The sequence below is a fragment of the Penicillium alfredii genome (assembly GCF_028826965.1).
Source record: "Penicillium alfredii strain IBT 34128 chromosome Unknown utg000001l_segment0_segment0, whole genome shotgun sequence".
NCBI classification, from domain to species: Eukaryota; Fungi; Ascomycota; class Eurotiomycetes; order Eurotiales; family Aspergillaceae; genus Penicillium; species Penicillium alfredii.
The window spans coordinates 1,239,508-1,264,381 of NW_026622698.1; the positions used below are offsets into that span (position 1 = coordinate 1,239,508).

General features: G+C 50.5%; 12 protein-coding genes across 12 annotated transcripts; 6 read left to right on the forward strand and 6 right to left on the reverse strand.

Moving 5' to 3' along the window:
• Positions 1 to 525: 525 nt before the first annotated feature.
• On the forward strand, positions 526 to 3,166 carry NUU61_000456 (putative histone-lysine N-methyltransferase (Ash1); the record flags this gene model as incomplete). The annotated part of the gene is made up of 4 exons (XM_056651040.1): positions 526 to 1,651; positions 1,707 to 2,080; positions 2,137 to 2,336; positions 2,392 to 3,166. 4 exons carry the CDS (start codon positions 526 to 528, stop codon positions 3,164 to 3,166), a joined length of 2,475 nt encoding a protein of 824 aa, XP_056515890.1.
• Positions 3,167 to 4,005: 839 nt separating this feature from the next.
• On the forward strand, positions 4,006 to 4,272 carry NUU61_000457 (uncharacterized protein; the record flags this gene model as incomplete). Its single annotated transcript, XM_056651041.1, has 1 exon — positions 4,006 to 4,272. The coding sequence occupies one exon, from the start codon at positions 4,006 to 4,008 to the stop codon at positions 4,270 to 4,272; it is 267 nt and encodes an 88-aa protein (XP_056515891.1).
• Positions 4,273 to 4,658: 386 nt separating this feature from the next.
• NUU61_000458 (sugar porter family MFS transporter) lies at positions 4,659 to 6,402 on the reverse strand (the record flags this gene model as incomplete). The annotated part of the gene is made up of 3 exons (XM_056651042.1): positions 4,659 to 5,385; positions 5,448 to 6,210; positions 6,279 to 6,402. 3 exons carry the CDS (start codon positions 6,400 to 6,402, stop codon positions 4,659 to 4,661), a joined length of 1,614 nt encoding a protein of 537 aa, XP_056515892.1.
• A 1,193-nt stretch (positions 6,403 to 7,595) lies between these two features.
• On the forward strand, positions 7,596 to 8,267 carry NUU61_000459 (PhzF family phenazine biosynthesis protein; the record flags this gene model as incomplete). The annotated part of the gene is made up of 2 exons (XM_056651043.1): positions 7,596 to 7,766; positions 7,794 to 8,267. 2 exons carry the CDS (start codon positions 7,596 to 7,598, stop codon positions 8,265 to 8,267), a joined length of 645 nt encoding a protein of 214 aa, XP_056515893.1.
• Positions 8,268 to 8,647: 380 nt separating this feature from the next.
• Positions 8,648 to 10,920, reverse strand: NUU61_000460 (uncharacterized protein; the record flags this gene model as incomplete). Its single annotated transcript, XM_056651044.1, has 8 exons — positions 8,648 to 8,773; positions 8,835 to 9,510; positions 9,573 to 9,739; positions 9,803 to 10,007; positions 10,060 to 10,149; positions 10,203 to 10,704; positions 10,751 to 10,848; positions 10,904 to 10,920. 8 exons carry the CDS (start codon positions 10,918 to 10,920, stop codon positions 8,648 to 8,650), a joined length of 1,881 nt encoding a protein of 626 aa, XP_056515894.1.
• Positions 10,921 to 12,326: 1,406 nt separating this feature from the next.
• Positions 12,327 to 12,756, forward strand: NUU61_000461 (uncharacterized protein; the record flags this gene model as incomplete). The annotated part of the gene is made up of 2 exons (XM_056651045.1): positions 12,327 to 12,436; positions 12,648 to 12,756. 2 exons carry the CDS (start codon positions 12,327 to 12,329, stop codon positions 12,754 to 12,756), a joined length of 219 nt encoding a protein of 72 aa, XP_056515895.1.
• Positions 12,757 to 14,721: 1,965 nt separating this feature from the next.
• On the forward strand, positions 14,722 to 15,195 carry NUU61_000462 (uncharacterized protein; the record flags this gene model as incomplete). The annotated part of the gene is made up of 2 exons (XM_056651046.1): positions 14,722 to 15,046; positions 15,182 to 15,195. The coding sequence occupies 2 exons, from the start codon at positions 14,722 to 14,724 to the stop codon at positions 15,193 to 15,195; spliced, it is 339 nt and encodes a 112-aa protein (XP_056515896.1).
• Positions 15,196 to 15,754: 559 nt separating this feature from the next.
• On the reverse strand, positions 15,755 to 17,029 carry NUU61_000463 (RCC1/BLIP-II protein; the record flags this gene model as incomplete). Its single annotated transcript, XM_056651047.1, has 1 exon — positions 15,755 to 17,029. The coding sequence occupies one exon, from the start codon at positions 17,027 to 17,029 to the stop codon at positions 15,755 to 15,757; it is 1,275 nt and encodes a 424-aa protein (XP_056515897.1).
• A 231-nt stretch (positions 17,030 to 17,260) lies between these two features.
• NUU61_000464 (uncharacterized protein) lies at positions 17,261 to 17,656 on the reverse strand (the record flags this gene model as incomplete). Its single annotated transcript, XM_056651048.1, has 1 exon — positions 17,261 to 17,656. One exon carries the CDS (start codon positions 17,654 to 17,656, stop codon positions 17,261 to 17,263), a length of 396 nt encoding a protein of 131 aa, XP_056515898.1.
• Positions 17,657 to 19,382: 1,726 nt separating this feature from the next.
• Positions 19,383 to 21,562, reverse strand: NUU61_000465 (uncharacterized protein; the record flags this gene model as incomplete). Its single annotated transcript, XM_056651049.1, has 2 exons — positions 19,383 to 21,422; positions 21,551 to 21,562. 2 exons carry the CDS (start codon positions 21,560 to 21,562, stop codon positions 19,383 to 19,385), a joined length of 2,052 nt encoding a protein of 683 aa, XP_056515899.1.
• Positions 21,563 to 22,013: 451 nt separating this feature from the next.
• Positions 22,014 to 22,727, reverse strand: NUU61_000466 (LYR motif-containing protein; the record flags this gene model as incomplete). Its single annotated transcript, XM_056651050.1, has 5 exons — positions 22,014 to 22,023; positions 22,083 to 22,132; positions 22,194 to 22,256; positions 22,411 to 22,575; positions 22,677 to 22,727. The coding sequence occupies 5 exons, from the start codon at positions 22,725 to 22,727 to the stop codon at positions 22,014 to 22,016; spliced, it is 339 nt and encodes a 112-aa protein (XP_056515900.1).
• Positions 22,728 to 23,309: 582 nt separating this feature from the next.
• NUU61_000467 (uncharacterized protein) lies at positions 23,310 to 24,179 on the forward strand (the record flags this gene model as incomplete). Its single annotated transcript, XM_056651051.1, has 3 exons — positions 23,310 to 23,495; positions 23,546 to 23,643; positions 23,702 to 24,179. The coding sequence occupies 3 exons, from the start codon at positions 23,310 to 23,312 to the stop codon at positions 24,177 to 24,179; spliced, it is 762 nt and encodes a 253-aa protein (XP_056515901.1).
• Between the last annotated feature and the right edge of the window lie 695 nt (positions 24,180 to 24,874).

Here is a 24,874-nt window from a genome sequence, read left to right on the forward strand (position 1 = left end):
TCACCATATCCATCTTCTCTGGAGCTATTTACTTTCCTTGGGCATATTTCTGGTTGAATACCCTATGTGTATGATCTGGACAGATAGATGAATGCATTCATCCCCCTATTCCGCCCCATTCACGCGTAGACCCAATGCGGGGGCCCAGAGTTATGAGGGATTTCGGCATTCCATGGAATCTCACGCTGGAAGTCTTCCCCGTGCACTCCGCCCCTTCTCCCTTGCTTAGTTTCCACCAACTTGGATTTATCACCGAAGAAGAGAATAAGAAAACAAAGAAGAGGTAAGAAGAAAAGAAAAGACAAGAAAAAAAAAGTCTCGTGGGAATCGTTCGTTGGTGTTGCACGCGTCAGACATCCGCATCGCCCTAATTGATAAGAAGCGCGCGGGAGCTGATCCTCTCTGATCTGCCCTTTCCCCCCTGATATCCTCTAGCCAAGTCGACCACCTCGCGCCCGTTCTCGCCCATCCGAGAAAGGCGATTCCGTGTGGAATTGTCTTTCTCCAGCACTCTGCTTCTTCAAAATGGCGCCCCGAACCTCCCGACTCTTCGCGTCCGCGGCTCCCGCACTCGCCGACGTCTCGACACACGAGCCCGCCGATGACACCATGAGCCTTGATGTTCCCGAGCAGCTTCTCACCCCCGAGAACAGCCGTTCGGAGACTTCGAGCAACAATGAAAACGCGTTGGCCGAGGAGAAACCCGCGGCGCGGCGGAGGTCAACACGGATGGCACGCGCATCGCTGGCAGCGGTTGAAGCTTTAGACAACACACCTGTTAAGAGGGATGTGCCTACACCCTCGGCTAGCGAGGCCTACGTGGAGAGCCTTGCCAAAGCAAAGCGGTCTCACTCTTCCCTGCGGCACAGCATCGCGGCCATGGAATCGACCATGCGGAGCGATACAACTCCCGCACATGATACCGTGACCCGGGATCACTCAATGGTGCCCGATACCCCGGTTTCGAAGTCATCACAAGAGCTGCAGTCTGAAGATATGAATACCTCGCTCCAGCAGCGGACATTGCGAAAGCGAGTGGAAAAGACATTGACCGAAGACGAAGGGGCAGACAAGGTGAAGGCGACGCCTAAGAGCGGTCCCGGCATCTCTACACGACGCTCAACTCGCCTGAGTCTATTGGATAGGGCCTCGGATTTGGTTGATCGAGCCGGCAGCGTTCTTGGGAAACGTTCTCGCGATTTGGGAGAGAAGGACGTTGGTCGACGGGCCAGTCTTCGACCTCGCAATGTCGCCCCACCGAATGAGGACGCGCTAGCCTCAGCACCGAAGGAGCTGGCCTCGAAGAAACGCCGGGTTTCGGAAAGTGATTTGTCAAAGTTGCGATCTCAGGATGCGTCGCCCTTTGAGGAGCCTGCCGCGCCATCCACGCCGCGGTATAAGCCCAAACGCTGGTTGACTCATGGGTTGTATACCGGCCAGGAACCCTCCGAATCACCACCCAAGCAGCGTCGGAGTAAGAACTCTAGGAAAACTGGCGGTGGGCCCATGCAGCGCAAGATCCTCCCTTTGCCCATGTTCGCGGGCTCGCGGCTGGTGAGAAATGGCAGAAATTTCGAGCTACCATTTGATGTTTTCTCGCCGCTCCCTCCTGGTCAGCCCAAACCAGACGAATGGCGCAAAACCAACAAGAGTGAGGCTTGTCTCAACGTTTGCCCAAGCGCATTCTCAGCTAACTGACTTTCTAGATGTTTTTGTTGGCGACGCTGGGAGTATTTGGAAGGCGAACAAGAAGCTGGAGCTGTCGACTTGCATGTGCACCGAGGAAGATGGTTGCGACGAAAACTGTCAGAACCGCTACATGTTCTACGAGTGTGACAACGGCAACTGTAGACTGGGTTCAGAGTGCGGCAACCGAAGCTTCGAGGAGCTCAAGCACAGGACCAAGGCTGGCGGAAAGTACAATATCGGAGTGGAGGTCATCAAGACGGTGGACCGCGGATATGGTGTCCGCAGCAACCGCTCTTTTGAGCCGAACCAGATCATTGTGGAATACACGGGAGAGATCGTGACCCAAATTGAGTGTGAGAGGAGGATGAGGTCGGTGTACAAGAACAATGACGTGAGTGGATCCTGTTATCTGTTGATGCTCTAGCGATGGCTGACTCCAACCCCCAGTGCTATTATCTCATGTATTTTGATCAAAACATGATCATCGATGCCACTCGAGGCTCGATTGCGCGCTTTGTCAACCACTCGTGCGAGCCAAACTGTCGAATGGAGAAGTGGACTGTTGCTGGAAAGCCGCGCATGGCACTCTTTGCCGGTGACCATGGGGTTATGACTGGAGAGGAATTGAGCTACGACTACAACTTCGAGTGAGTTCCCCATGTCAAGAAGTACCTAAAAGATGACCTGCTTACTTGAATCCAGCCCGTACTCCAACAAAAACGTTCAGGAATGCCGCTGTGGATCACCGAACTGTCGGGGCATCTTGGGCCCTCGACTCAAGGACAAGGAGCAGCGCGCCAAGGAACTCGAGGAGAAGCGGAAGGCCACGGGAAGCCCACGCAAGACCAATGCGAAGAAAGTTACCGGCACCAAACGGAAGATTACAGAAGCAATTGAGAACTCGACAGCACGCCAAGGCAAGAAGCAGAAGCTGCTGGCGCCGAAATCCATCAAAGCCGGCGTCAAGAGGGCCGTGGCCAAGGCGAGCACTGTGCGAGGCAAGGCGATTGCAAAGAAAGGAGCCGCCGTGTCTAAAACCCGTGGCCGTGGCAAAACCCCAGCAAAGAACGTCAAACTGCCGACAGTCAAGACCGCTTCCAGGGTGAAGGCCGCTGTCCAGACTCCACGACAGAGGGCCAGCACTGCCAAGGCAAGCCCAGCTTCACCGGCCAAGGAGAAGACATCTCAACTCAAGCGTCCGTCTGCCGAGACCAAGAAAAAAATCCTTGCCGCTGCGGCCCAGGGCTCCAGTGGCCGGGGTCGGAAATCGCCAGCCAAGCTCCAAAAGACTGAAACGAAGTCTCCCCGCAAGCCTGCTGCGAGAAAAGCCCCCATTAAGAGCCCAGTCAAGGTCAAAATGCCTGCGTCTACTGCTAAGAGTACTGCGAAGGGTGCTAGCAAGGCGAGGGGCTTGGGCAAGGGCGTGCGCAAAGCAGCTCAGAGTGTCGTCCGATCTGTCAGGGGCGCACGGAAGTGATCGTACTCTGGACTTTAACAGCGGACACCTATTCAGTTGGCCGTTTTCTGGCATTCTATCAAGTCTACGTTACTTTGCTGGACCGAGATGAGCTGCACTCTTTCAACATCTCCAAGTTCGGGAGCACAACGTTCTATTCTACCCTATGTATTTGGCTTCTGGATTTTTTTTTAACCCATCAGTTTCCTGATCCAGCCTATTGTTGCTTTACCCTATTGGCTTTCTTGATGCGCCTCCTTTGCTGTTTTTTTGCTAATTCCCCCGGTGTATGACATCCCCCTTTGGTGCCCTTCTTGGCGTTTACAGCTTTTCCCAGGCTTTCGTGAATTATTTTATGTTTCAGGTTTTTTCTTTGTTTTCTCTATCTTCTGGCTTGTCGATTAGTATGTGTCATGGTCATGAGAGAGGAAGATGGCTTCGAATTGGGACTAGAGAGGTGCAGGTTGAGTCCGAGAGACCTGGTGACAAGAGACTCATAGGTAGCCACGATAGCTTTGAAATTCAACAGTTCAAGTATAATCGATTGCCATGTTTCTCAATTTCAGACACTGCATGAGAAAATGTCGCCCGAACCTCCACCATTGGCTCCAGGGGGGCCACTGTTGAAACAATAACGATCTCTGCTATAACAATGATGCCAATAATTCTCATTAGTTTACATTAATCGTCAAGAAAACACCATACATGGGGGCACTGGTATAACTAGCATGCTCTCGCGCTTTCATTAGGTATAGACCAGCCGCCCCGCACACCATCGAACATGTCGCAACCCCAGACTCCGCATAATACCCCGATCACCATCGTGGGCATGCTACTAGCATACCAGCTCGACCGCCTCAATGTGTCCTGCATTCTGGTGGAGCAGCACCTGCAGACGGGAAACCAGCACCAATGATCTATTCGGGCCCGAATGGACGCTGGTGCATTTTGCCGATAATCAGCCTAGCAAGACCAACACGTCCGTTGCAAGCGACCAGTTTCTCGCTGTGGCTTCCAGTCTCGGACCGTCTCTTTCTCGTGCTGTTATTGCGGATGAGCCGCAGGTCCACCGTATCTGGGAACGGAATCTCGTCCTTGTTCGTCTGGACACGCATGCTGCTTGGTGAGGAGACAGCTTGCCCAGTAAAGATGAAAAGATCGAAGAGATCCTGTGGGTGGTGCTGGGCCAGAAGGCGTTCAGTGGGTTCCAACCGTCGAAAGAATTGACAATTGCCGAGGAAAGAGACCGGGCAATTGTGCAGCAGATCACGGATGTCAATGCAGGGTTGTCGGTGGGGGCAACTATCGCGGAGGGGGGGGTCTTTTGACATGGACATATTTCCAGCTGTCTTCTAGTCTATGGATAGGTCATCATCCTATAAATGGCAAGGCAGGCTACGATGGAATTCTTGACACAGCAGTAGAAAATGAAACCGGCATTGTTCTAAATGTCTAAATCTATTCGCTTTCCTATCTCTCGTCAACTAGAGTCATAGACCATAACTCATCAAATCTATACAAGCTCCATATGCTCGCCCTGGCCCTCGAGGCCAGCAGCATTCTTCTTATCAGCCGAGACGGACGCATTGCGATGGACCAAGTCCTGCTCGATTTCAACATAGCGGGCAGGACGCGCAGTGGAGACCGCTTCGGGGTTATTGTGCACGAACAAGCCGTGGTTCTCCCGGAAGAACAAGTCGATATCCTCGAGCTGACGATTAGCCGTCTCAGGGTAGAACAAGTAGATCGTCGGCACAAAGGCCAGGTTGAGGACGGTCCAGATGATATAAAACCGCCAGTGCAGACTCTTGATGCCGATGGGGGTAATCTCCACGACCATGAAGTTGATCGCCCAGTTGGTGGCCGTGCCCAGGGCCGCGCCCTTGGTGCGCATGCTGAGCGAGTTCAGCTCCACGGGGAGGAGCCACGGGATGCCTTGGAAGCCACAGCCGAAGAACACGTAGTAGAGGAAGAAGAAGGCGATCGACGCCGAGGCGACTTCTTTCCTGGCTGCGTAGCCTTCCTTTTCGCTGAAGCGCAGCAGCACCGTGATCAGCAGGTAGCACACGCCCTGGCCCAGGGCGCAGATCATGAAGAGCCGGCGTCGGCCCCAGCGCTCGATGTTGGGGATAGCTACGGCTCCGGCGAGGAGGTACGAGACTGAGTTGCAGGCGGCCAGCAGCCGGGCCAGTCTCTCTGTGAGCCCGACGGACTCCATCAGGACGGTAGGAAGGTAGTAACTAATGTGAGAGTTAGGATCTTGTGTTTGTAGAAGGCTTGAGGAATATTAGGTGTGGCCTACCTTGTCACGTTAATACCAGCTCCCTGCTGCATGAACTGGGCGCCAGCACCCAGGATCATTCGGCGAATGGCACAAGTGCCACCCTCTTTGCCCGCCTTGCCGCGGAGCAGATCCCACCAGGAGACAGCGTGATGGCGCTCATACTGAACAGCGGCAATGATTTCAGTGTACTCGGTGACGACATACGAGTCGTCGATCTCTTTGTCCTCTAGATCCGAGATGATGACCTGAGCCTCGTCGAGACGGTCGTGAGCGATGAGCCAACGAGGGGATTCGGGCAACCAAGGCACGGTAGCGTAAAGGATGAAGATGAAGAGGAACTGGAATGCCAGCGGGAACCGCCAGGCGACCGGGCCCGGTAGAAAAGAGAAGGCAAAGGTGATCCAGTTGGACAAGGAGAACCCGGCGATGTTGAGCGTGAGCTCAATGACGACCAGCTTGCCACGCCATTTGGCCTGGGAGGTTTCACCCTGCCAGACAGGTGCAATCGATGTGTTGATACCGTTGCCCAGGCCGGCGATAATGCGGCCGACGATCATCTGGGGGACGCCGTACGCGGTGATCTGGAGGAGTGCGCCAATGGACATGACCGTTGTGCCATAGATGATAGAACGCTTTCGGCCCCATCTCTCACCCCAGATCATGGCGATGATGGCACCGAACAGACAGCCGATGTCGTAGATGGCGGTGACCGTACCCAGGAGGGTGGCATTGTCACCGAGATTGAGGGTGTTTAGGAAGTCCTTGGTCACGACAACACCACCTGAAGAGTCAGTATACAGCACTATATATGGGACCCCAAACAGCCGAAAGGGCAGAAAGATAACATACCGAAGACACCCTGGTCGTAGCCAAACAGCATCATATCAGTGGCACAGGCGACGGTGACCCAAAAGGTCAACCATCCACCCCGGAGGCCAAAGTAAGGTTGGCTGGGCTTGAACTTCTCTAACATATTGATCTAGGAGTGATTCCACAGGTCTCTGAAAACAGAATCCTCCCAGAGAGGTGGCGACCAGCGGCATTAAATAACCCACGCATCAGACTGGGGGCAACTTAAATCTCCCCATGGGCTCTGTCCCCATGATGAAACTCTGGAGAAAGGCGTGCCGTTGTGATAGTCGAGGATCATTTCCACAAACATCCCCACGGTGATTTCCCGGGGGACACATCTCCACGCCTGAAGGGAGACCCACGGGCAGGGGGATGGCTCCCCGCGTTGATAGGAGGAGCGAGGAATAGAGTTGAGGTGGCAAGCCCCTGGATGAAGATGATCTCGTTCCCTCCAGATGCGGTGGCTCAGGAACGGCCAGTGAGACACAACGATTTGGCAAAGACATGAAGGGACCATGGATGGGTTGATGGCGCCAAGGGGATTTGAATGAAGTTGAGTGGAAGTTGATTGAGTTGAGTGAAGTCGAATGGACCCCAGACTGGAGATCCCCGGAGAGAGAGTCAGTCAACAGGGGCACAGCATTCCGACACTAACGCAAGGCTAGTCAGATTCCTTCGTTCTACGAAGAACATTGTCGTCATGCTCAATCGACCAAGACCATAGAGTGTCTCCAGATTTCACCCCAATCAACCAGACCAACCAGGGAACAGACTAATACGTCATGAAGCAACACTACCATGGTCAATGCTAACGTTCAACTCCCAAACCCAATGGTCCGATTCCCTGACAACCCCCCGACATCCACTGTGATTCGCCTGTGTGTGGAGCCACAGCCCGAATGCAACTCACCGAGAACCCGGCATCTTGTCGGCATGACGATCTCGGGGCCCCAGCCAAAACTCTCTCGCTTTCCCGCGTGTTCACGGCCCGCGATCGACTGAGCGATTTATTGTTGGCTTTGGAGGCTCGATGGTCCTGGCCCCAATCTGACTGGAGGACTGTCTTGGTATTGCGTGTTATTGATTGAAGGGATTCTAGCAGGAAATGTCGTGCTAATTCATTGCCAAAGCAGAGAGAGAGAGAGAGAGAGAGAGAGACTGAAGTCGCCCCGGCACAAACCCTAACTCGGAAACCTGAAACTTCAAAGATACAAAACATGCATTTTGGAGGGATCCAGGGTCTGATTGGAATTAAGGAAGAGACCACGCGGCCACTTCCCACTCAACACCACCGACTTCCTCAGCAGCACGCAGATGCAACTGATAGCAAGACAATTTAACCTCTCCGAAACCACCTTTGTGTGCCCACCAACAAATCCACGTGCTACCTGGCGCCTGCGCTCATTCCTGCCCAACGGCGAAGAAGTCTTCGGAGTCGGCCACAACTCACTGGGTGCGTGGTGGTGGATGGCGCATGCCGGGCTTGTAAAAAGCACAGACAAAGCTGCGTAGATCTATCAACAACAGCTGGGCGATGACATCCTTCTCGTGGAAGTGTCAGTGTCCACGTTTCGTATTTCGATGCGACAAGGGAGCCCGCAATTTCTGGATAAGCACACCAATCAGCCTTCTCTCGCGGAGTCTCTCGGTCTCGATCCCTGCGAGATCGGGCTGCAGTACTCCGGGACGGTTCTGGAGGGCCCGCAGGTGGTTACCTCGTCTCCAGCGCGCCACCTCCTGGTGCCGGTCCGCAGCAAAGAAGCTTTATATCGTGTGAAAATTTCCCAACAAGAGTGCATTGCTCAAGAGCTTGCGAGGACGAGGAGCTACAACAGTGGACTGTATGTTTTGACCTCCACTGGAGGCGATTCCACCGTGTCAGGCACGGACGTCCCCAGGTTCGAAGCCCCGTTTTTCAGCCCCGGGATGTCCATGGAAGATCCTGTGGACCAAGGGCGCTGTTGTGGCGCAAGCAAATGGGAATAGGGAGGTTGAGGTGCTTCAGGGGGTGAAGACGGGACGAGAGTGCTTGATGAAGTTGACTCTCTCACCCACAGCCCAAACACCTCCTCGATGGGGGTCACCATCTCGGGAACAACGGTTTTGGTTCTTGCCGGCAATATAGTGGTTCCTCTTCCTGATCTTAGCTTCTGAATCCTCTTTCAAGGGTTCAATGGATTCGAATGATTCAAGGCATTGATACTCAGCACGCTCTAAGAAAGAGTAAAAGGGAATCTTGAAGGGTATAAAAAACTTCATTGTAAGTCAGATAGTTTCGTAAACAAATATCAAACAAAACTCCTTAAAAACAGTTATCAAAATGGATTCCTTCTGATCCCAGAAGCCCGCTGAAACGAAAAGCAAACTCATTGTGACGGCACATGTGGTTCTCCGTAATCGGGCGTCTTATCCATGGATGGGATGGAGTATGGCCAATCCTTGCCATTGATTTTTTGATTGAAGCACGACCGAATGTGGAACTTGAGATAGTACTGCAAGGAAAGTCAGTCTCGTGGAACTCAAAACAACAACAACAACAAAATAAAAACTCACCTCGTCTGACAACCCATCGCCCTCGTCCCACCTGAGAGTATCCAGATCACACACCGGCAGGGTAAAGAGAAGTCTCCCCGGGGGACCGTCTTCTTTGTCCTCTTTATAGATGTTGGAGATCTCATCCACGTTCCAGCCCTTGATATAGCCTCCTTTGCGTTGAGACCATTCCGAGCCCTTGACCACATCCCACATGTTAAGATTGGAATATTTGGGCAAATCGTCAAATCCTGGAATTTTATCCCAGGCCTCGGTCAGTTTGTAATTGTTGGTGTTTTTAACCAGGAGGTATGCCACGTCTCCCTCGCAAATCCGTTTGATATCGTCATGTGGAATCGACAGATCACAAGGACCCTTGCCATTGATGGGAAAGCTAACCCGGATAGCATACACCTCTTTCTGCGTCCAGTCATAGGAAATAGCCGCAGATTCGATGGTCTTTTTGACCGAGTCGATGAAAGGTTTAATGTTCTTGGACGTGACGGCTTCGGCAAATGCCGCATTGGAAAGGATTGAAACGGCGTTTGTTTTGTTCTTTCGGTATTCTGACATTTCTTCTGGCTTGTTTGTGAAGATTGCCTCGCCGATCATCTCGAGGGCGTGAGTGAATTCATCGATTACCTGGAAGGTGTTTTCCTTGATGACCGCGGTGTTATTCATGGTATCGCTGACTTCCCTGTGACCCACACACACGCACACATTAGTAAAGGTTTGTAATGAACCAGAGAAGTGACATACTGCGCCATCTTGGTCGTAGGAGGCACCATTTGCTGGATGCTGGTGCCGATCCCAACCCCTCCAGCGATGACTGCTGCGGCGCCCGCTGCAATAGGATTCGAGGCACCAAGTCCACCGAGTATACCTACACCGGCACTTGTTCCGATCAGTCCAGCTGAGACTTCGTTCTAGAAAAGTTTGATAGTAAGCATCCCCCTTCGTTGCTTCTGCTATAGCAATAGAAGGCTTACCCCAGCGGACTCGATATCTGGCGGACCAAAAGACATGGATAGTTTGTCCGCTCGGGTGTCGATTTCACCACGGAGATCAGTCAACGCGCGTTTCATGTCATGGAGGAAATTGGCCAAGTGTTCAAAGCCTTTCAAGGCAAAGAAGACAGGTGCATTGGCACCTTCAGAGCATCGTTCCATGTTCGGGCTCCAATCGCAATTGTTTCTACCTCTCATGTTAGCAGAAGGTCGCAGAACGTATCCGTAGGATGCCAAACATGTCTTTGCATTCAAAATCTCCAATTTTGGATCCAAGCTTTGCTACTGCGGTGGGAATCGTGATCTTGGTGTTGGGCTTGCCACCAATCCTGTTTCCGTGAGTGAGCCATTGTAGAGTGTGGGAGTCATGGATATCACGTACTGTTTGTCAAGCCAGTCGTCCATCTTGAACTTTTTCCAGTTATCACGGGACCATCCCGAATCGTCACATATAGCATTGATGAAGTCATTTGAGGCTGAAGTTGCCGAGGCTGGAGATGATTCCGTGGAGTGTGGCGTTGCAGAATCTTTAGGCTTTGCTTTTGCTTTGTTTGCTTTGTTGACGACACGTTGCGCACGACCTGAGGGAATAGAGGCAGGAGGGTGTGCAGAAGGGTTGAAAGCTGGGAGAAACGCAGAACTAGAAGAAGCCGGGGCATGTGGTAGAGGAGTCGATCCAGAGGGAGATAGAGGAGTCGGGGGGGCTGAAAAGACTGGGTTCGGAGCAGACGACAGAGGTGTAGAACCCGGTGAACCTGGTGTAGACGGGGGAGGTGTAGAATCCGAGTTCGGGACTGGCGGTAGAGGTGTGGAATCCGGTGAAGCTGGACCAGATGGGGGAGGTATAGGATCAGAAGTCGGGATAGGCGGCGGAGGTGTAGAATCTGAGGGAGCCGGGACACTTGGGATAGGAGTAGAACGTGCTGAGACAGGCGTGGAATGTGAGGATGAAGACCGGGAAGAAGCCGATGATAGTCGTCTTAAGTCCAGTCTTGACGGGAGAGTCATTGAGCTGACAGCCGATGAGACTGTTCAAGAACTTGTTAGATTTTCAATTGACTTGATTCAACACCAGACACTCACGCGAAAGGGCTCCCCATAGTATTGTTGAACTGCGCATGACAGTATATAGTGATATATTGTTATTCTTCTCAACAAATATTGCTCACATTCAAATCGCAGAGATGATAAGTGAAAATGTCTGACAAGAAAAGAAAAGAGGAAAGGGGAAAAAAAAAGATAAAGGATTGAAACGATTATCAACTGATGGAATATCACTTCCCCCACGAAGGAATCCTGCTATATAAGAAATCCAGGGTTTCTCTCCTTGTATACTGTTCTCGCAAGTCCCCAGATCAACCGGTGCTTCGATGGCTTCAGAATTCGGGGTTTACTACTCTACTCCACGTCATCCCGGTAGCCTGAACGGGTCTCGTAGTCCATCAGCCCCCAAACCCTTGGCGTGTGTCAATGGGCCCTACTAGCGCCAGCATTACCTGCACCTGAATATAGATGTCGATCCCTATCTCCGGTCATAACGGCATATGGGGGGGGGGGGGGGGGTATAAGCCTTTTTTTACCATGCAGCCGTAGGGTAAGAGGTCAACAGACAAGGTCTCTCTAGATCTGATATTGCATTATTTACAGTTCATCTGATGGCATTCATGTACCGAATTCCTCTTTCCTCTCTCTGCTGTCTAAAAGAACATTGAATAGAATCGAAAACGTATGACCATACTAACTGAACAATGCCTCATTTGTATGTGTATGGTATTCATGTAGATCGCAGCACAGCATGACTCGCAAGGCTGATTTGACGCCCCATAGCTAAGCCCCACCAAAGGGCCCTTGAAGCTCGCGCTAGTTTCGGCATTCTTGCCAACATCTGGGGGTTATTTTATTGCGGGGACCGACGTCAAGCGTCTTTGTTTATTGGCCTCGGCTATGGCCCTCGTTTCACTTTGAACTTTCCGCGTCAACATCCATGCGATTGTGGAGACCCAGTGACTGCAATACAACCCCGTTGAGTCATGATATGATGCTCCAAAACCCCAAAACAATCTATTGATCTGATACGAGATTCTCAGCTCGGAACTGTCCGACTGAACCGAAGATCTTTGAAAGATGGAGGTGGAAGATGATCTACTTTCTCCGGTATACTTCCCCACTGTGAATGAACAGAAACTCAGCCCAAAGGATGCGTTGCGAGAGCAGTGTATTAACCACTGTTTTTCGGTACTCTGTACTATTACCAATGGGCAAAACACAAAGCCTCTCCATGATATATATGGAACCCCTGCTCCAAGACCGAGTGGAAAAGGGGAAAAGTTGGCTCAACTCGAATTCTATATCTGTTTTCCCCCTGACCATCTATACCTCTTCCTCAACTCTGATGTCGAGAATGCGGTTAAACACGATCGCTAGTTTACTCAGCTACCTCATATCCCTCTCATCGGCCGCAAATTTTGGCTTTGGGTGTGGAAAAACGAAGTGGGCAGCACCCTACATGCTCTACGCGGCCTGCTGGAGCGATAGCGAGAAAAGATGGGGAAGCTCCACTTTGGACCTCAACTTGTGCTATGAATTTGCAAACGACAACATCCGCCCAGCTTCCAAGTAAGTCATAGATTGAGAAGAGAAAAAAACATTCTGACAAGTCTCCAGTGGCTCTGCGTTCAAGACGGTCACGGACTGCGACGTGGACGGAAGCACACTCAGTTGCAATTGGCCGCTGGGTAGTAAAAGCTACTTAAACCTTGAGCTCAGTAAGATTCTGCTCTTTTTTCTAATTGAATCTCTTGGTTTGGATATGTATCGCTGATTCCAGAATAGACGATGAGATCTCTAATGATGACGGTGTCTTGAAATGCGGTGACAACGCCGGCAGTTGGGGCGATGGATCTGTACTGGATGGAATGGATGGGTTGCTTTTTTAAACATCCAGGATCCAAGTTAAGGGCTGGCTATGGCGATGAGTGCTTGATCAGGGCCAGGAAAGGGCGCAACAACGGCTGCCATGAAATGATGTTACCAAGAGCTATTATATATGAAATGAGTGCAAAATGAAGGATTCCAATTTACACAGTTGCTTATTTTATGACATGAAAAACTTCACAGAAAAGCCATTTTCCCCAGCGCATTGATTTAGGAGGTTGCAATGTCCATAGATGGCAGTAAGCAGGTCAGAATTCCCACCATGTTTGACTATGCAGACAAAGACAAAAAAACATTTGTCGAGGTAATTGAAACAAGATATTTTCCGTAAAGGTCTTCGTTTATCACATCGTCACAAAATATAATACAGGCGCCCGTGTTCCCTCTATTGTTCGAGACAATCCTAAGATCCTCAGTACGGACTGATATTCACACTTGCATCGTATTCCCACTGAGGTACTCTTTTCGGAACGAAGGATACAAGGATCGGCCATAAGGTACATCGAAACCGCCATGCCAACTACAGCCGTCCTGAATGATCCTTTACTCCACTGATAGACATGGCCCCCAGGTCACATCGCAACGCGTCAAGATCCCTGAAACGAAGAAGGTGCGGGATATGCCAAGCTTTATTTCATTGACTTGGTTCTCTTTGAGGGGCCCGAGTTCCCCTACAGCCTTGGTTCTAGCACCAAAAGCATGATTTAGGGGGGGGCGCTTCTATCCGGAAGGAATTACAAAGTATTCTCTAGATATTTAAGGAACCCGCTTTTCGTGTCTAGCACACTTTTACCCCAGCCCTTCCTGTTATTATTGTCATTACTAGGTTTATGAATATCATCCCCCGCAGGTGAGATACATCGTGATCTTGACTGAATTGGCCGCGGTGCGAAGATGCTGATGGCTTTCCATAGAAAACCCACCAATATGAAGCTCGGATTCCTCAGTCTTCTCCTTGCAACACATTTCACTGCCATGGCATCAGCCAAGAACTACAGTATAAGTCTCTCGGGTCGAGAGCTTCAACCGAGATATGACATGGACTCGGAAGGGAGGGTTGGCAATTGCGTCAAATCGGATGCAAAGCAATCCGGGTGTTCAGAGGACGGATATTGCTGGAAAACCTGCAAGATTGCTGGGGAATGGTGCTGGACTGCAGCAAAGGGAGGAGGAGGGAAGTGGAATTCTTGTAAATCCGACGAGGACTGCAGTGAGGACGATAGTTGTAGCAAGAGTAAAGACTGCGACAAGTGTGGCTGCTCCTGTAGCCTGTTCTATGAAGGAACTCGCAGTCTTCCTGAATGATTTGAATGCATGGTGCTTACTTGTTTATTTGTTTACTTGGGCTGTGGGTTGATGAATACATCCAGAGCTTGAATACTTCAAACCAGAAGAAGAAGAAGAAGAATAGAAAAGACTCATGATTCTCCACAACACTGTAACTACGCCTTTCCATCCAGCCCCATACTTCATAGTCGCAACAATGTCACCCCACAGTTGCCGGCTTATATTGGATGGTGGCTCTGCACTGACTCGTATACCAGTCTACTACGTGTTCCTGCATAGCCTGGCCAGCAGGGGCCAGGAACGCTACGGCCCCAGGTTCTCCACGATTGATTTTTCTCCGGATCCACGCGGGTGCTTTTGCCAAGGTCGACATGACTCGCGAGATATACGCACGCGACTAGTAATATCGGGGATACCGAAAGATGACATGGAAAATGAAAATCAAGGCTTCAGGTAAATTACCATACAATTCCCCATATTTTGACGACCAGAATCAAACTCCATAAAAGCCCGAGCTGCTTCTTCCGTTGAAACTAGCGTGTCATACTCGATGCCCGCTTCTCTCCCTCTCTCATTCCCATATCCAAGTTTTCTTTTCTTTTTTTTCTTTATAACACGGTGATTCTTACGATAGTGCCTTGGGTGAATTAACACTCACTAACATAATGATAGAAATAAAGATGAAAGCCTCGCTAGGCATTCTGCTCGGTGGAGCTGTTCATGCTCTGGCTCTGGCTGCGAATCAATCCTCATGGTCATCAGTTAACGTGCTAGGTGAAAACCTCGAGCCACGCGATAAACCCTGCACAGGAACCGCATATGGCACGACAGACGGAAATTGCTGGAAAAGATGCGGGCCTACGAAAAAGGGAAACTGGTGTTGGCTGGCGACCAAGGGAGGGACAGGGGATAAAATCTCTATCAAAACCGTGCCCATTGGCAAGAAGGAAGATGAGAAAATCTGCCTTGACAACGATGCCGACTGCTTGAGCTGCGATGTTTTCGGTGAGGATGAGTGTGGCTGTGGGTGCAAGTATAACTGATAGTGAGAGGACCACTGGTCTTTTTTCTTTTGATTGGGAGCACTCGAGTCTTTGTTTTTTTTTTTTTTTTTTTTTTTTTTTTTTTTCTTTTCTTCAGGTCTAAATACATAACGATGCTATTTTGAAACTTAATGAGGTCATATGTCATGATTCATATTCAGGATGTAAGCATATCGCATATATGTAGCCCAAGTGGGACATCGAGTAAGTAGCCGTCTTGGAAATTCACCCGCATCCTTTATTGAGATCTTCAGTTGATCTGGTTGACAGCCCCGGTCTGACTGCTGGGCTTGTTCCTGAATCATGAAGACGGGCCTCCTTGCCGTATCAAATGTGATCTACGGCGTGCCGCATGCTACTGCATAGTCTATAAGTCATTTCGGGTATAAGCATTGTAGTCTTCGGAGGCACTCCGGCTAAACGAAAGAACGCAATTCATGTCCTTCTAGACACAAGTCATGTAAATGTCTCAGAGATGTTGTGGCCGTACCTTGCTACATATGTAAGATCTAGTGGCTCTTGGAGTAGACTTCGGGAGAATATGGAGGATATGGAGAACATCGATCAAGGCCTCGGCAAAAACACCGTTTCAAACCCCCAATGTCATTGCACTTAAATAATCTGGATGCTGCCGCTAGCATTGGGCTATTCCCACTATTCGGAGTCTAGACTACCTGGTTATGATCAATGTATGAGCACCCTCGGCGAAAACCGATTCACACTCGCGGCCCTCGAGGGCTTCAGTGTCCATTCTCTGCCAATCCACGGCAAACTCTTCATCCGTCTCGTTTTCCAGCATATCGATGACACCATCTTCAGTGCACAGCCCAAACTGTTTCAGTCCAATTCCTAGCTGTCCATATATCCCGTCCCCAACAGACCAGAGGGACCCATCAACTGCAAGGGCCACAACATGTTTCTGTCCTGCGGCTGCATTCTTGATTTGTAAACGTGCTTCTCCACTGCCACTGGGGATAGTAGCCTCCTTGAGCTCTGTGCTGTTGACAGCATTGGCATCCTCGATATCTGGCCATGTATTGCTTCTATAACCCCACACAAATAGTTGGCCGGAACGAGACACGGCAGTATTGTTGCAGCCGCCTGTTGAGAGTTCTTGAATTGGGGGAAGTGGCTGTTTTCTGGGGTTGTAATCAAGTAGTTCAGGGGCTCGTGAAGGCCATTTTTTAATGGGCTTGTTTGTGAACGAGAACTCAAACCACGCGTCCTCAAACTCCTCGTCCTCATCAGAAGGTGTTGGTGGTTGCTGCGGAAGCTTTTCTCCCCATATAAACACTTCACCCTCTTCTGTAAGAGCGGCAAATTTGCTGGTCAACTTGACTATGGGCGAGGAGAAGGTCGCAGTATGGATTGGGTGGTAGTTCGGTGCTGGTGTCTTTAGAAAAGAACACATTGGCTGCCATGAGTCGAAGGAGAGTACCGTCTGTGGATCTTGCTTGAGCACAATGGCCACAGCACCAGAAATGAGATTGGGGTTGTGCAGGTCGACCCGTCTGGTGGCAATATGCTGGATCGGTTTCCCTTGAATTGTGTGCATGCCGTTAGAATCTCGGACAGTCAAGAGACTCCCATCCCGGGAGAGAAAGGCGAATCCGTCTGCCAGTGGAACAGCACCGGTGATGGAACTAGGACTCCAGACTTTTGTCATCTCGGTGAGCTGATGCTCCTTTAATGGGTTGAGGCCGAGATGTTTCAAGTGTCCGTCCACATCCAGAAATGTTGACCCATTTTCACAGCTGAGAACTCGGACACTCTGACTAGGGTTTGTGATTTCCCTGGGTTTCAACACCCACAGAGGACAGTAAGGACTGTTTTCGCCTTCGTTATTATGCTGGCAGATATGGGGTTCGTTGACTGAGCGTCTCATGCAACTGCGTGGTTCTCCCAGATAGCCGCTGCTATTTTCTCCACAGCCGAAGAGCTGCATTTTGGGCGTTGTATTCCTCCAAAGAATAAAAGAACTCTTCTGGTAATGGCGAGTACTCAAGGGCAAAGAGAATCGAGAGTTGACTTGAATGGTGGGGCAGCCGAGGAATGTCCAAGTCAAAGACTCCGGAGAAACCTTTACACCACGGGGAATAGACACACATCTCTCTCCCCCAACATCCTAATAGACAGTCTACTATCAAATTGCAAGGTTGTTTTCATCATTTATTCCCTAACAAGGTGATGGTGTGCCGATCAGCGACGTCCACTTTTCAACAATCGCCTTGACAGCATCCTCCTGATTCCCACCATCCTTGAACACAACCTTATGTGTGTTGTTTTCCTCATCAGTGCGCTGTTTATAGGTCTTGATCTTTGTAGCTTTGTTCAAAGACTTAACGCCTTTTTTAAACTCATTCCACCCCTCGATATCCTGGCCATCGCTCTCCCGATGGAACTGATATGCCACTTTGACTCGATCCCGGCCTTTGCCCCAGACCGCGTTGATATGCACGCCCTTGGACGGATCTTTGTCCCACCGTATCATCCACGGTATCGTCCCAGTGAGATGCACCCCTTCGATTGTGACTCCGCGCCGTGGGAGCTCATACGTGCCGCCGACACCCATGGCCCATGTGCCTATCAGGTACTGCTTGTTCTCGTCTGCGAATTTGTTGGTGACTAGTTTACTTGCGCTTTGGAGCCCGGCTGCGCCGAGGTAGCTGAGGGCTGTTCCGAGTGGATCGTCGATTTGAACGATGATTTCGGTTCGTTTTTCGAAAGAGTTTTCTGGGATGAATTCCCTTGAGATTAAACTTGCCTCACCGGAATCCGGTGAAGCTGTGCTGGTTTCAGGCCATGAACCGGTGGATCCCACAGAGACTGGGACTGAATAGGACCATAGGCTTGTTGTTGAGGCTAAGAGGGAAGAAGGAGAGGCAGGCTCGGTCGATAGTATAGAAGTTAAAACCAGTGATGTAGAAGTCGGGAATGACGAATATGACAGCAGAGCGAGGGCTGATCTTTTAAGTAGGAATTAGCTCTCAATAACAACACACACAGAGCATTTGGAGTGATTAGAAAAGAGAAAGAACCTTTCAATGACAAGCGAAAGGGTCAATGGTAATATCAGCAGAAGAAACAATAGATCGAGATGAAGGCAGGCCATCTTGACGGCAACCTAGTTCTCGATTCAAAAGAAATCATGATATTTGGGGCTATGCTATAATATAGGAATTGAAATAGACAAATTATAAAGACAAAGGGCTTGGGTCAGCGTCAGCACGCACCGGCCCCCCACTCCTTTAATTGACCCGGGCCCAAAGAGTCAGAGTTTGAAGACTCATCTCAAGACATTCAAAGAACAGCAGTGTCATGAGCAGCAGATATACAGCCCAGACGGGGCTAGAGGATTTCTGACATACGGCCATTGGCACGCAGGAATTGACCGGGCCCTCGGGATGTCTAAATAGACCCACGGGGGGCGGGGGCGAGGGCCAATCCGCCAGGGCGTGAAGACAGACTCGAAAATCTTGAAATAAGGAGAGGTCAGCTTGGTTAATTCGATTCTCTAGATATCTTTTGGTCTTTTAGCTAATATCTTTAGGTAGAATGGTAATTTAACGGACTACTTTATATACAGTATAATAGGCCGGGTCCTCCCGTTGCTTCCGCTGCTACCTAGCGTCACATAACGCGATACCTTCATAATCAGATGTCAAAACATTAACAGAAATAATATATCTAGGCTCTCTTTAATCACACACCCAAATCCTTCCATTCACACACCTTACTACTACTATACTAAGAATGTAAAGAGAGGATCAGTCAATGCCTTTTTCTTTCTTTCTTTCTAACGTAAATACTGAGAATTATTTATTTCTAGCGTGGTATTACTTTGTATAGCATAGAAGGTGTACAAAAGATTTTAAGAAAAGTATACAAATAATAGAAAAATAGCTATTTCAAAAATTTCTCATTAGAAAGCAGAGATTATTTTCTAGTAGTAAATTTAATCGACTTAGACATATTTCAAGGTTTTCGGAGGGGACCTTATTAAAATAATGAGATACCACTATACCTAACAAGGTTTTGATATCTGAAGGTCACGCGACCTCTATATGACAAAATATTCACCTTAGAGAGTAGAACTTTTATACATACAGTAATATGTAGCTACGCTATACAAAATCAAACCACACGAGAAAGAAAGATTTCTTAGTATTTCCTTTATAAATCAAGCATCAATTGAAAGTCTCGTCGCCTTCCTGATATAATACAGTTATGAAGTGTGCGATTAAAGGGAGACCATTCTGGTTGTTGCCCGACTCGGGTGCTACTGGGGCGGCCCCCTCCTAGGTCTGTTCCTCCGCCCCGCGCCCAGTCCCTTCTGCTTGGCCAGGCTCTGTCGGGCCAGTAGCGCTGGAATCAGGAGCAGATGATTCGACGGGTTCACCGGGGGTAGGTTGAGGCTCAGCAGGTGGTTCTGCCTGGGCTGAGGCGGAATCCTTCTCTTGCGGAGGTTGCAATTCCAAAGGTCCCGGCGCGACTCCCATTTCTATATCTTCTTTCTTTTCAGTAGGCTCAGGAGCTGCCGGTTCTTGGCTCTTATTCTCCGGAGCCGGTTTTTGTGGCACATCGAGCTGGGGAACAGGCTGTTCGGGAGCTTGCTCGGATTCTTGTGCCCCACTTGGTGTCGGACTCGGATTCGAACCTTGCTCAGTCGCTTCAATTGATCCTCCCGCCGATGGCCCTGGTGCCTGGGATTGCTTTGAGAAGTCTTCTTCAATGGAGGATTCCTCGGGATTGGCCGTGGGGGCAGCTGCGGGCTCATCCCGATCGGTGGACGGGGATTCACCCTTGATCTCCTTAGAGGCAGGCTCGGTCACTTCAGCTGACTTGCTACCCACAGAAGGGTCTGCTGCTTCTTCTGCGAGTGGCGGGGCAGCCTGCTCTGAAGCCTGGGTCTCATCATCGGGCACCGCTTGTTCACTGTGCTCGATGTTGGGTTCATCTTCCGTGGTGGCCGGTGGCAGCTCCTCCCCTGCAGCGCTCTCATCAACTGCAGATACAGCAGGTTTTTCATGTGGAGTCTCGGCGCTTTCAGTAGTCGGTTCCTCAGTCTTCTCTGCTGGTGTTGTTGATGTAGTGGAAGCCTGAGCGCCTGGATCTTCTTGCGAAAGCTCTTCGGGTTGCGAGATTTCAGGTTCCGCTGGCTCCTGAGACGGTGCTTCTTGCTCAGGCCGTGAAGGCTCTTGGGAATCGGGCAGTGCTTCAGAAGTAGCGTCTGTCATATCGACGTCTGTTGATGGTCGGTCCGTGGACTCCGCCCCGGACTGGGGTTGCGGGGTTTCAGGGGTCTTCGCGTCCACCATGGATTCGTCGCCCTCGTCGCTCTCTTCACCCTCCTCGCCGTCTTCGTCCTCTTCCTCTTGGCCGGACTGGTCAACCGACATCCGTGAAGCATCCTGTTCTTCTTGTTTGAAGCCAGTAGCACCATCGGTAGGACCAGGTGCAACGCCATGTACCGTGGCAGCATCAGCTCCCTCGCCCGGCGCAAACATGACCTTCTTCTTCCTGCCCTTTCCAATGCCCTTGCCCTTGCGCTTTGGAGGGGGCGGTCGTCTCTTAGGCGGTGTCATCACGGCCGCGGAACCAGCCTCTGCGACCACCACACCTTCAGAATTAACCACCCCGACGCCGTCAACCACCGTTCCAGGTGCAGGCGCCTCCGACTTCACAGGAACTGAGCTCTGCTCAGCTAACGTCTGAACATCTTCGGTGATTTCGCCTTCAATCCGATGGCCATCAGGAACCCAGGCTTCGTAGATAGAGATATTGCCGGTCTCCGGATCGACCTTCTTGAACTTGGTTTTTCGCATCGGTGGAGCCCCGGAGCTTCCATCAGCAGCGGCCGCACCGCCATAAAGCGAATGAAGACCCGGTCGTCGCTTTGCCAGGAACTCTATCTCCGGAGGTTCCATGTGCTTGGGAAGCGCCATCCACTTCCGGGAAGTGAAGCTGCGATCGGCCAGATGAACGGCCGCCGCAGCTTGGTCTTCAGCATCCGGCAGTTCTTTTTCATTATCATTAGGTGCCCGGCCGCTGTCCCGAATGTAAACGCATCCCGCACGTGCCGCTCGTAGAAGGGCGCGACTCATCGCTGGCAGGAGCTGGCTGTCGCGTGGCATGGGCAGCTCTGGCAGAGTGGTGACTCCGCTTGGACCCTGGACACCAAACTCCAAGTCGTCGGGCTTGGGCGCTTGGGAGAAGGTGTGTGGTTGACGCGACCAGCGACGGACTGGCAATCCCTCAAAGACATCGTGGTCGATCTGGCCGGTTCGCGTGCGGTTGGGACCATTGTCGAGATGTCGACCCGAGCGCGAGGCCCTGAACTGGAGTGTATGTTAGCAAGAATCATTCATAGAATCAATTTATCCCGTGTCTGGTATATCCAGTAGCCTCTGGTTGCTCGACCTGGCCCAGATAAGATAGGTGGTCGCGAGCGCAACGAGCAACGTACAGTCGATGGCATGGTGAGAAAAGGCTCCTGTGGTCCTTGTCTTGAAAATCAGGAAAATTATTCTTTGTGCAAAAACAATCCAGGTTATCGTGGCAACGCTGGGAAGAATGGCGCGCAGGATCGAATACAAAGAAGAAGGTAACATCGCTCGCGCTGCGACGCAGGATCTCCGTAAGGAGAGGTCACGTGATACCGAACGAGTACAGCCGGCTGGCAGTTAGAGGAACATCGATACTATCAACAATTTATATGCAATTTACATACACGGAAAATTGTCTCAACAGATCTGGACAGTGCTCATACTCAGTTCCATGAGTGGAGAGGCTATGGATTTGGGTAATCGATGAAAATTGACGGCCGGTAGTGCTCGCATTATAATACAGAAAAGACGAAGACATTCGTCCTTGATGAGAAAAAAACAGGGATTGCATTCCTTATTCCAAACCTTTCATGTCTTCCCAAATCAATCCCAGCTAGTCAATGTTAGCAAGTGCCGGACTGTCAGGAGTTGAGTCCAAGAAGAGTGGCGTACCCTGTGTCCTTTTGGCGAACGATTCCCCCATGATCTCCTGTTTCCTTGCCCTGTAAGAGGATATGAGATCAGTGACTGGACCGATAAGCAACAGACTCAGACAGGACCTACTGTCTTCTGGCCCTCTACTACCAACTTGTCCATCTGATAGAACTGGCTGATGATGGTTTGTCTCTGTGACAGAGGTTAGCGCAACTATTCTTGGCTCATAAAGCTTCCAAATAGACACCCAAAAGGTCCCGTAGACAGCAAGCATGACAAGCGTAGCGCAAATTGCAATGCTGCCACCACCGACGCCTCGACTTCATAGAAAATATCCACCACTCACCTTCATCAAACGCAGACTTTGCAACCCTTCCTGGATGAGTTCTTGTATCCGGCGCTCCTCTGGTTCATTTTGGTGTTCGCGGAACGAGTCCTTGGTCTTGCGAAGGGCATATTCGCGGAAGTTGTAGTTCGAGAACTGGGATGATTGTCGCAGAAGGGAGCGGAACTGTGTGATGAAAAACACTGGTCAGTTGATTGCAACAAAATATGTGTATGCGTAATGGACTCAGGGAGAGGAAGAAGAGATATAAGGCAATATGGACATACCAAAGATCGTGCCTGAAAGGCGGTACCCCGGTGAAAGGACGCCACGGACATGATGGACGGAGAAATGTGAAGGGCAGAGAAGAGGCACAAGTAAACTCAGTGAGGAAATCGAGAAATGCCCGAGGATGAGTGGTACGAAACGCCAGAATAAAGTCGACCTCGGGTTTTCTTGGTCGCCTTGTTCACTCAACGGTCGCCACGAGAATTCTGCAACAGGCTGACTGGCGACAAGGTTGCAGAGCAAGGAAGAATCGACACGGTGCGATGTTTAGGGAGTGCCGAAACAGGTCGTCCTTGACGAGATGCCGGGCAGGCGCGGGCAATACGGCGCAGTCGGAGGTGGCGGTTCGGGCTTGCACTCAACAGAGGGCAAATCTGGGAGGCCAGGTAATACCAAAACAATCAAGCAGCGTCAAGAAAGACGTCTCAGCCCAATATAAAAACTCTGGAGAGAAAGGCCAGGGTGGTGAGAGGGGACGAGACGGACAGAGCAGGGCGGGAAATTCTTTTGCGTTCGCGAATGACGGAGTTATCGGGGCCGAGCTCCCTTCTTGTGTTTGTCCCTCGGCCTCCCCCATTCAACTCTCCAATCCCCCCAATTTTACCCAATTCTTCGATTTCTCTGTGGTCTTCATGTCTCAAGTCCCTACACCGCCTGCGTCGCGGCCAGCTTCGGAATCTCCCGACACTGATGTGAAGCCGGTGGAACCTTGGCCATCGGATGTGCTCCAGTCACTGGATACGCTGCTAGAGCAATACCTGCATCTTCTGGATAAACAGCAGAAGCTGCACTCAGGCTTATCGAAACAGCTCTCATCGGTAGGTTGCTTTGTGAGGGCTTCTTTCTCGAAGGTTACTAATATGTGCAGGGGTTTTTGGCTCTCGCTCATGCGAACTACACCTGTCCTCCCGGCCGTCGATATGGCCCTGATTACTATGACGAGCGTATGAAGGCAACGCGGAAGATGTATGGCATTCGAGCGATGGACTGTCTTTGGGACCGCCTGCTGACTTGGGATGGACAGATCCATTCAAACGGAGGATGGGCCTGAAGCCGGATCTTCGAACGACCCGCAACATAGTACAGAAAGAATTGGGACGAATGGGTCGAAACACAAATTCGCCGTCGAATATAAACCCACCCGCGAACCAGAAGAGCCTTCCGACGAGAAGGATCAAACCGACCAACCCAACTTTGATGAACAACCGCAGGCCGAAAAATCACAAGAGTCTGCTGAAGATGAGAAAAAGGATTCAACCTGTTCTGGGTCATCCAAAAAGGATACTTCATCTCCCAGCAAGTTTCAGTCCGCACGCAAGAAGTTCCGTTCTGATAACCCCATCCATTGGTATGGAATACTGGTCCCTCCATCGCTGCGCAACGCACAGAAATCCTTCACAGAGGGCATCGAGGGACAGGTGCCAGAATTAGCCGAGACAATTGTTGAAATGCGCGCATTGGAACAGCAGATCACCGAGTTACGGGCAAAGCTGGGATCATAGTCTCCCGAGGTCAGCAACACACCGATTCAATATTGAGCACAATATCATCCTTAGAAGAGCTGGATATCTGGTCCAACCACACCGTGCACTTCGAAGGGACAGCCTTGTTCAACCAATCTTGAGATATAGATTATGTTCAGCGGAGCGATAACAACCAAGGACTTTCTTGATCAAGGTCAAGTGGGAAGAAGCAGACGCAGCGCATGCTCGGAAAGTCAATCCTGAGTCTATGCACAGTGGATAACTTCGACCATCCACTTCAAAGGAGCTCTCAATTTTTCAATAGTGGATACAACCCGTTCCCAGATATAAGCGAAGGCATAATTGCGCGATCACTCAATTCTTGATTCCCGCGCGGGTTTCAGACTTAGCGACGGTCCCAATGGCAATTCCGATGCCCCGTGGCCAAACAATGCATTATAACCCATGGCCAGGAGTGCTAGTCGTTAGGACGTTTCACTTCCAAGTCCAGACTGCATCGACTTGAAAAAAATCTCCGACAAGCCCCTGGAACCGAACTCTGATGGCTCCTAGGCGGGTCGTTTAGTTGAACCGCCATGGTGAAGTTGCTCTTATATATCTACACGGCGTTGGCAATTCTGATGAGAGAAAAAGACAATCACCCCTCAATTCACTTTTCTTTCATCAGAGTCGAAAGCAGAAGAAAAAAAAAAGGGCTTCGTGGGATAATATGG